Source organism: Oreochromis niloticus, linkage group LG11 (assembly GCF_001858045.2).
Source record: "Oreochromis niloticus isolate F11D_XX linkage group LG11, O_niloticus_UMD_NMBU, whole genome shotgun sequence".
Classification (NCBI taxonomy): domain Eukaryota; kingdom Metazoa; phylum Chordata; class Actinopteri; order Cichliformes; family Cichlidae; genus Oreochromis; species Oreochromis niloticus.
This window is the reverse complement of record NC_031976.2, coordinates 38,433,212-38,444,014: the sequence shown is the minus strand read 5'-3', so window position 1 is coordinate 38,444,014 and position 10,803 is coordinate 38,433,212. Positions and strand designations below refer to the sequence as shown.

The 10,803-nt window shown below is 46.0% G+C and overlaps 1 protein-coding gene across 1 annotated transcript; it reads left to right on the top strand.

Moving 5' to 3' along the window:
- Positions 1-186: 186 nt before the first annotated feature.
- On the top strand, positions 187-5,642 carry LOC100534509 (GnRH receptor type2; the record flags this gene model as incomplete). Its single annotated transcript, NM_001279760.1, is given in 4 exon segments — positions 187-369; positions 2,603-3,137; positions 4,640-4,841; positions 4,949-5,642. Coding segments are annotated over 3 exon segments (1,116 nt in total). The 5' UTR covers positions 187-369; positions 2,603-2,660.
- Positions 5,643-10,803: the final 5,161 nt, after the last annotated feature.

Genomic DNA, 10,803 nt, shown 5'->3' with positions numbered 1-10,803 from the left:
CGTCTGTCTCCAGGCAGAATTCTTTGGACTGTTTTTCTGTGTAAAACATTTATTATTTAATTATTATTAAATTATTAGTGATGAAACTGTTGAAACAATGATTTTGACTCCGCAGGAAGCACACACACACACACACACACACACACACAGGGCTGTAGCTCCTCCCCCTCCTCCTCCTCCTCCTTGCTGCAGCCTGTCTGAGTCTCAGTGGTTCTCCTCACTGCTGCAGCTGAGGATCAGGATCAGAGGTGGTTCTGTGGGTTCTTCTGGGTTCTGCTGTGCTGGAGTGCAGAAAGAACATGAGAAGGAGAGGAGGAGAACAGAGGAGTCCGACCTGAGGCAGAGAAACGATCCAGAGCTGCTGAGCAGGTAGAAACAAACCCTTTCACAATAAAAGCCTCAGTGAAGGTGCTTTGATGTGACTGTGAACTGAGCTTAGTCTGTTGCTTGGCTCTTTGATCAAACTCAACCTGATCAAATCATCCTGAGGGGCAGGGCTAACCTGTCGGAGGATCATCTGACAGCACTGAGCCCCGAACAGCTGTTTGATGATGTCATCTTGTTATTTCCTGTTTTATTTCTAACACTGCAGAGAGGAGACACCCTTCTTTTTCTTTGAGCAGGTCAGCTTGAGCTGCAGGTGAAAGGTGGATGTGTGGGGGGAGTTAGAAGCTGGGGCTAATTTACATATTCAAAACGGAGGTGAAGTAAGAGGGGCTGGGTTTGATGGCGTAGAAGAAGGGCTTTAACAGGAAGTTCGTGCTCTAGTTCACCATCGTCGCCCCTGGCGTGGCACACGGCGGTGCAGGTTGTTGGTTATTGTTCACCTCCATCGTCTGGACTGAGCGAGCAGCTCGAGCTGTACAGGACCATCACCATAGTGTGTGTACCTAGGCGTCATCTGACTTTGTATCACTGTAAAATCTTTACAATACTAAGGACCTTCAGGCGACTGGTCAGTGCTGAAGGTCAGGCACTCTGAATCACATGTTTATGGAGACTTGGTTTAGTTAACAGGTTGTATTCACTCACACATATACACACACGCACACACACTCGTTCATTGTTCAACACACTGATATTTCCCACCCAGCCCTCTGATTGGTGGAGGCTCTGCCTCTCTAGCATCAGACACAAACATGCCGACCAAAGAGCTCAGCCAGTCAGACGTAGAGAGCGGAGTCTGAACCTTTGCAGTGACAGAGGTGGAGGTTGCCAAGGTGGTATAATGAACACCCACAAACACACACACACTGATCCTGGAGCCAAAATTAGCTGCAGACCTCTCTGAGCTGTAACCTGACCTGTGTGTGTGTGTGTGTGTGTGTGTGTGTGTGTGTGTGGTGGGGACCAAAATCCAGGTCCCCACAAGTTTAAAGGCATTTTTCACACTCAAAATGTGGTTTTAGTGTCAGGGTTACAATTGGGTTATGGTTAGGTTTACGGTTAGGATAAGCGGCTAGGGAAAACATTATGTCAATGGGATGTCCCCACTGGGATAGCAACATCTGATGTGTCTCTGTGTGTGTGACGGTGACAGTGACGGGCAGCAGACGTCACACCGTGAACAACGAAACAGGACAGTCGTGGTGCTGAAACAGATGTGAAGGACCAGATGTGTTTCCCTTAGAGACAGTTTTCATATGGTCATATTTACCATTAGACTAAATCCACTCTGACAGCACATTCACCTCCATCTACCTGTGAGCATCATCTGCTGACAGCAGCCCAGACAGATTTCAGCTGCTTCTCCATCAGAAGCCTGACGGTTCATTCCACCAATCAGTTGAAAGCGTGACAGATTTATGTTCCCGATTGTCTGGGATTTATCGTCTGCATTATTGATTGCTGATTGATTATTTTTAATGAACCAACACTTAAAGGCCTTGGGCTTCCTGCTGGAGCTATTTTTATCTTTAACAGGTGAACCTGAGTCAGCTGACTCCCCAGTTACCATGGTAACCCCATCCCCTTCTCCTCAGCCTTTAGGGAGATTCTTATCTGTGACAGATAGGAAGTCTATTACACAATAAGAGCTGTTGGGCTACAGGTTGGTAGACAAAGAGAGAAACAGACAGGTGGTCTGGAATATCCAATCAAAGGTCAGCAAGTGAATCATCTTCTGTGATTTAGGAACGGATTAAACCTAAAGAAAACACCTGTACACCAAGTCTCTGTGACAGCTCTGAAAACTGAGGTTCAGTGACCCCCAGAAGCCTCGCATCACAATGCAGAGAAGGTCCACTGGTTATAAGATACAGAAGAAGAAGAACATCCCAAACGATAACATGAAGAAGAACATACTAATGTGACCCCAGGAAAATATTTTAACTGTCAGACAACCCTGAGGGCACAGGTACACAAATGTACCTGCTATGAATGCTCAGCATCCAATCAATACACTGCTTAATGACTAAAAGAACATGGGTATAAGAAGGTTTTTGCTAAGCTAACAGTTTCAGATTGCTTTTATAGTTTGTGCTAAGGTAAGCTAACAGTTTGTACCTGCTGCTAGTGTCTGTGCAAAGTTAACTAAAAGGAGTTAGTAATTTTTCAGAATCTGATTGTGATTCTTAAACTTCATTTTTCTTATTCTGTACAGGATAGCAGGTAACTGGTCCATCCTGAGGTTGTCTTTACTAAGTCCCCCCACCAGTTCTATGGCCACGACCCTTCACAACACCTCCCAGTACCCTCCTCTACCAGACTGGGAGGCTCCCAGCTTCACCCGGGCTGCTCAGTTCCGAGTTGGAGCCACCTTTGTCCTCTTCTTGTTTGCTGCCTGCAGTAATCTTGCCCTATTGGTCAGTGTGTGGCGAGGGCAGCGTTTGGCATCTCACCTGCGCCCATTAATGCTGAGCCTGGCATCAGCCGACCTGATGATGACATTTGTGGTGATGCCTCTGGATGCAGTGTGGAACATGACAGTGCAGTGGTATGGTGGTGATGCGCTCTGCAAGCTGCTCTGCTTCCTGAAGCTATTCGCCATGCACGCCTCTGCCTTCATCCTTGTCGTCATCGGCCTAGATCGCCAGCATGCAATTCTGCACCCACTGGATGCTCTGAGTGCGCACAGCAGGAACCGACGCATGTTGCTACTGGCTTGGACCCTCAGCCTTCTGCTTGCATCACCACAGGTAACTCTGAGCAGAAATAACTGTGAGCAAAGTAACTGTGAGCAGAGGTGACTGTCAGCAGAGGTAACTGTGAGCAGAGGTAACTGTCAGCAGAGGTAACTGTGAGCAGAGGTAACTGTCAGCAGAGGTAACTGTGAGCAGAGGTAACTGTGAGCAGAGGTAACTGTCAGCAGAGGTAACTGTGAGCAGAGGTAACTGTCAGCAGAGGTAACTGTGAGCAGAGGCAACTGTCAGCAGAGGTAACTGTGAGCAGAGGTAACTGTGAGCAGAAGTAACTGTGAGCAGAGGTAACTGTGAGCAGAAGTAACTGTGAGCAGAGGCAACTGTCAGCAGAGGTAACTGTGAGCAGAGGCAACTGTCAGCAGAGGTAACTGTGAGCAGAGGTAACTGTGAGCAGAAGTAACTGTGAGCAGAGGTAACTGTGAGCAGAGGTAACTGTCAGCAGAGGTAACTGTGAGCAGAGGTAACTGTGAGCAGAAGTAACTGTGAGCAGAGGTAACTGTGAGCAGAGGCAACTGTCAGCAGAGGTAACTGTGAGCAGAGGTAACTGTGAGCACAGATAACTATCAGCAGAGGTAACTGTGATCAGAAGTAACTCAGCAGAGGTAACTGTGAGCAGAAGTAACTGTGAGCAGAAGTAACTGTGAGCAGAGGCAACTGTCAGCAGAGGTGACTATCAGCAGAGGTAACTGTGATCAGAAGTAACTGTGAGCAGAAGTAACTCAGCAGAGGTAACTGTGAGCAGAAGTAACTGTGAGCAGAAGTAACTGTGAGCAGAGGTGACTATCAGCAGAGGTAACTGTGATCAGAAGTAACTCAGCAGAGGTAACTGTGAGCAGAGGTAACTGTGAGCAGAAGTAATTTTCAGCAGAGGTAACGGTGAGCACAGGTAACTCACGGTTGGAGTTTTGTCTCTGACGTGTACTTAAAAAATAAAACACCTGGAGATGACTCGCTTTGTTATGAATGACATGAGTTTGTTCCACAGCTGAAAAGTGATCCCAGCAGTCTGTCAGTAACGTAACATTAAGTTGTGTGTCGCTGCCACCTGTGCACCTGCTGCTCGCTCTGCACCCACATGTATGAGTCGACAAGAAGCTTGATTTTATTAAAGCAGGTCAAATGATCACATCTTTTCTTGTTAGAGATCCTCCTGTCTGAGCAGTGAGCAGCTTCTCCACCTGTCAGCAGCTCACATGCAGCTGATCCAGGTGAAAGTTCCTGCAGTAAATTCTGACTGAGTGTTAATCCCGGCAGGAATGCTCTGGATTATCCATGCACAACCTCCTGCTGATAGCTCAGGCTAACTGCTCCCCTTTGTTTCTATAAGGCATGCTACCAATGCTAAGACGTCAATAGCTAGTTCAAAGTAAGAGCAGCTTCAAAGCAGAACTGAAACTCAGACCAGGACATCACATCTGGATTTTTATCTAATGAACTGTTGTTTATTGGTAGAAATACTAATGTGAGGCCTCCAAAGTGTGACTCTGTCCGTCCATTAGCTGTTTATCTTCAGGACCATCAGGGTGGACTCGGTGGACTTCACTCAATGTGTGTCTCACGGTAGCTTCAGCCACCGCTGGCAGGAAACTGTTTACAACATGTTTCACTTCACCACGCTGTATGTCATCCCCCTGCTGGTGATGAGCTGCTGCTACAGCCGCATCCTGCTGCACATCCACCAGCAGCACCTGAGAGACAAAGGTAACACACCTATGAACGACACCTGTAACGCACGTCAACCACACCTGTTCTCAGCCATCACAGCTGATTTGTTGTATGATCACCAATGTACCCACTCCCTCTTTCAGCAGGTGAGTCGCCCCTGCGTCGCAGTGGCACCGACATCATCCCAAAGGCTCGGATGAAGACTCTAAAGATGACGTTGGTCATCGTGCTGTCCTTTGTCGTGTGCTGGACGCCATACTACCTGCTGGGGATTTGGTACTGGTTCCAGCCCGACATGCTACGCATCACACCGGAGTACGTCCACCATGCTCTCTTTGTGTTCGGGAACCTGAACACCTGCTGCGACCCCATCATCTACGGCTTCTACACGCCGTCCTTTAGGGCCGACCTCGCCACCTGCTGCCGCTGGGTGAGGAGTGATACGGACACTTCGCCCCAATACATAGACCGACTGTCCACCAGAGGGGGTCCTCACAGCAGGGAGCACGAGCCACAGCCCTCCACCAACATCCAGACTGCAGCAGACCAGCCAGTCAAAGCACGGGACTTTAGCATGTGACTTGTGCTTTGTGTCAGGTGATTTTTATTTGCAGGCGCCTGAGCAGAGTTGTTGCCACAGAATCAGAAAAACGCGGTCATTTTGTCTGCATGTTGGTTTTATCAGTTTAGATCACATGGTGTCACGCCCTCCACAGATAATGCTCAGAGTGAAGGCACTGACCTCTGACCCTTGTGTCAAGCCTTAAAGAGAGGTGACTGCAGTCAAACAGCAGCAGCATGCTGATGCCTCCTGACTACAAATTAAAGTGCAGCTTTTTTCTCATTAATCTAAATCAATCGTTAATCTCATCTAAATCCACAGAGCAGCTTCTAGTCTCTGGATGACCTCGTCAGGGACACCTCCAAACATGGACATGCCCACTCTGTGAACCACAGGGTGGAGCTCAAAGACAACAGGATGTGTCTGCATCCACAGGCTGTATAGGGATGGCATACAACAACAGTAGATTGTTGTAACAGATCCAGTTCAGCCAACCGGACAGCAAGCAGCTACAGCTGCCTGTGTCACCATCCACTTGTCAGTCAAGGAGGCCACACTCCTAATGATCCAAGCTTTAAGCCTTAATCCAGTTTAAACAGGTGAGTTATAAAAACGCTCTCCCCCCACACTGTTATAATCTTTGACATGGAAGTCTCTGGGGACTGACTCACTGGTACTTCTGCTGGATGTTAGAGGAACTGCAGCTATGGAGGTTCAAATGTGACCATACCCATGATGCTCTGCTCTTGCTGCGATGGAGAAGCATTGATGTGACTCATGCATGTTTGTTTGTGTTTCAGGTTCTTAGCAATGTTATCATCCTCAGCAGTGTTGGGGTAGTTACTCAAGAAAAGTAATGGATCACACATTAGTTTTTACTTTTCTTAAAAGTAATGTAGTAATTTATTTAATTCCTCGCTGGAGATGTTGTCAGACTACTGGTTACATGACTTTCTAATTTCTCCACAAAATAACCTGAAATCCATTGCTACCAGTTACCTACAGGCTACAGTCCCACACACCAACTCAAACCCCTAATGACCGCACACATATGAACTTTCTTTGGTTTTTAGGCTCTGGATGCTGGGCCAGCGTCTGCTTTAACAACACTCTGGGTTCTTGGCTAGCTTAGCGTTAGCATGCTACCCGTGCAGATGTTAGCAAAGTGTCTGTAATGTGGGTTGTATTCAGTGGTTGAGAGGAGGCAGCCGACACACTCAAGACAGGACAGTCAAAAGCTTGCGGCCACACTGGCAGTGGGAATTCCACAGTGCTTGTCCTTTAATAAACACCAGCCTTACAAGCCCGGCTGAACGGCTGCGGTCTCATCATACATGAAGCAAGCAGAGTTCATACAACCCGTAACGTTACTTTGAGTTAGTGAGGTAACGACATGAGTTCCATGTGCGAGCACGCTTCTCCCACACTCAACAGAGGGCAGTGGTGAATACTCGTGACATCACTAAACATCAACTTAAGCTGTCTTAAGGAGACACCGCACTATTACGACTGTTACAAGTCAAAGTTGTGTTAGTAGAAAAGTCTACTTGTTTGTGTCCTGGCTGCACTTTCAACTCTACAGTTATCTTCCTGTCCTTTTGTGTAGTAAAAATAAATGTCCACATCTCCACTCCTCGAAAGCTATCGCTGTACCACTCCACCATTGTCCTCCTCCTGCACATGAACTGAATCAGCTGACTGTACCATACAAGAATGTTTCTTTAATATTTGGGTTTTTTTCTGTCCGGCTGGCACTAAGTGAAGAACTTTTTAAATCAAAGTAATTACATAATTGCAACTGTAATGTGATTACTGAATTTAGTAAAGTAACATTACATTACTGCATTACTGAAATGTAATGTGATTACAGTAACTTGTTACTTTGTAATCCCTAACACCCACAACTGGCCATGGAGTTCCTCAGGGTTCTGTGCTGGGACCAGTGATCTTAATGTATGCTTCCCTTATTTAATACTATTAGAAAACACTGCATGCATTTTTACTGCTATGCAGATGATACCCAGGTGATATCCAGGTGTTAAGGTGAGGTACAAAAGTACTTCACGTCACACCTGTACAAGCTGCTCGGCCATCAATCTCTCGCTGCACAGTTTTAGTGCTGATGCACTTCTGCAGTCACTGAGTCAGCCGAGCGTTGGTGACCTCACCACTCGGTGACCCACATGACACAAATTGGTTTAACGTGTCATCTTTATCGGCAGGTCACATGACTGTACATTAAACTCACCTTGTCAAACCTCAGGTGTCGCTGCATGAGCAGCTCGTTCGCTAAATAAATGATGAGCGGAGACACGTTTTCTACTTCAGCTTTATTTGGTTTTTATGTGTCTGAACAGCAGAAGTAAGGACAGAGAAACATTCTGTGGAGAGAATCTGCAGCACAAACAGGAGGCTCTGAACACGAGAGCTCAGAGCTCGGTTCGCTTTAAAAAGCAGTTCAAAGCTTTGGGTGCTTTTATTTTTGTGACACATTATTCAAACATCTTTATAGAGAAAACAGAATCATTAAAGCATCATTTTTCTCATTGGTTCTAGCCTTCAGTCACTACGATCGCTACATCTCAGGTTTAGTTTCTACAGCGTGTCGACAGCAGGAGGTGGACTCAGCTCGGACAAACAATAAAACAGGTTTTTATGCACAGCATGGCTTTGACATCACATATGGCTTATGGGTAAATATGGCTGTTTAATCAGAGGCTCTACCTTCAGCTGGGAACAGCTTTTACAATCCTACAAATATCTTCACATCAGCTACAAACATAAAGAATCAGAAAAACAGAGTCAAACTAGAAGAATCATAATATTATTAGAATAAAAATACAAATTTTAACGTCTTTATTTTGGCAGCTTTCCTCTTTGCTGCCAAACGGCAGCGACGGAAAGATAAGAATGAACGGAAAGCGGAAAGTTCTAGAAAAAGAACAGCCAAACTCAACAAAACGTCTCAAAACTTTACTTTTAGAAACAATCGTCTCGTTTCGGAGCATAGTCAAGGCAGTGGAGCTCTGCGACCTCTGACCTTTGACCCTGAGAACAGCAAGGAGGGTGTTTTGTTGAACTGGGGGAGGAGGTCAAAGGTCCAAAATCAAAGACACTCTAACACAAAGATGGCTCACGACAGTTTTCACCTACGCCAGGGGTGTCCAACTCCAGGCCTCGAGGACCCTGCAGGTTTTAGACGTGTCCTTGATCCAACACAGCTGATTTAAATGCCTAAATGACCTCCTCAATATGTTGTGATGTTCTGCAGAGGCCTGGTATCATGTGGTTCAGGTGTGTTGACCGTGAGATCCAAAACCTGTGGGACACCGGCCCTTGGAGTTCCCCACCCTGACCTACACTTTGGCACAGTTTACACTCTGGTCTATTAAGTCTGGGCTTTAAGGAGGAGCACTGGCTCCAGGAAAAAGTTTGAGATTCTCTTCTTTTCTGCATCAGTGCGACTTAAAACATCCTAAAAGGTTTTAAACAGAAAGCAGTTCAAAAGCATTCAAATATGAGCCTTTATTTATGGGTGAAAACGATATTTGAAACAGGTGTTTTCAGGTAAAGATCTCCGCATGTTCTGGGAAGTGAGTCCTGAACAGATGAGAAGTGTGAGGACTTCAGAAAACGATCACCACTGCCTGTAACGCAGGTGATGAAAGTTCTTTAGAGGACGGAGGAGAGCGGCGTGAGTAGAAAGAAAGCAGTGAGGACCAGAACTTTGTCTCAGCCAAGGACCACAAAGTGCTTTCACATAAACTGTTTTGTTATAGTGAGGCTGCAATTAATGAGGGTGGAGGTGAGCCCAGAGAAGAACAGAGTTCACTGTCGGTCCTGTTCTCCATGGTTTCTGCCATTTGTAGAGCTAACTGTCGATTACACTGTTTTAAATGGCGTCTGATGGTGGTGCACCAATCAGCATGCACTTTGTCACTCAGAGAGTAAAATTCCTGAATTAGCAGCTAAGAACCAAAAACAGGTTCCAAGAACTTTGGCAGTTTGTACTTCCTGCAGCGTGGAGTGACCACAACTACGAAAATGTTCCCGCAGTCCAAAAGCATCTATGGTAGTGTCCTGGTTTGGGACTGCTTCAGTGCATATGGACCAGAACAGCTCAGCATCACTGAAGAATGATGGATTTTGACTGAGAAGCAGGACATCTGCCTGTGGATTGAATCGTGCAGCAGAGACAACAACCCTCAGCTCACAAAGGAGAACGTTAAAGAAACGTTCATGTGAGGAGGCCACAAACACCCCAAACGTGAAGCTCAGAGTCCTCGGGGCTGATGGCCGAGCACAGTGTTCATGTACTCGAGGTGATACCGGATCATTTTCATCAGCAAATCCAATCTTTTCATTCTGTTTTTCTACTCTTTTAACTTGTTTTAAGTAGCACCGATGCTAAAATATCAAAAACCTAAAACAGTTCAACGTTCCCTGCAGAGAGAAAATATCATTTATGAGTTAAATTTGAAGAACGTATGTTTGGAAGAAGGACACGTTTCTAAAACATGGACAATTTTTCTCTGTTGGTCTGAAAAATGTTTCTACACATACTGAAAGCACGGATCAGACGCGGGACCTGGTCCCGGTCACAGAGCGCTACAGTAAAGTCCTCAGGATCAGGAGGTCAGGGGGTCGGAGGTCACTCATAGAGACATTAATCCGCACAGAGTGAGCATGCTCTGTGGCGTAAATACAAATATAATATCTGGATATTTCTGAGCTTTTGGTCAGCGCGGTTTTATCCTTCATTTATTTGGTTTTCCGGACAGCTCATCCTACAACGACATAAGAAAATATATTTTCACTTTCACTCCTTTTTGTTTGTGTGAGATATAAAATGTGATGGCGAGGAATTATTTTGGTTTTGTTTGTTCTTCGACTCGGACAGGAAGCGGCGTGAAAACAAACAGGAAATGCAGGAAAACTAGCTTTTCTTTTCTTTGGAAGGCGTTCAGCTCGTTTTAAAAAATATTTGGCTGAACTCTACAGAAAGCTGCTCTTCATCTATATGAATTCATTTGATACATTAAAATACATCAGAGGTCAGTTTAGACATGGCTCATGAGGCTGTACACACCTGTGGGCAGGTAACAGGAAGTGGAAGCCCTTGAAAACATAAATAAAAATTCATTGAAATCGGGACAGAAAAGGCCAGAGATGTCCCACACTTCCCTATCTCACTTCCCCAGGTGAAGCAGTCAGATCTTCTCAGGTATGGAGATGCCCTCCCTCATCAGCAGAAGCAAAGACGTCTACAGACAGCGAGGGACGGATCCAGAACAGCAAAGGTCTCGTGGTGACGGTTGGGCAAAAAGGTTAAAACATGGAAAAGGCCCCAGAGGAGGCATTTGGTTTGAGGTAGGTTAGCTTGACCAGCAGCGGGAGGCTAACAGCAATTTAGAGGTTTGGCATGAAGCCTGAGGT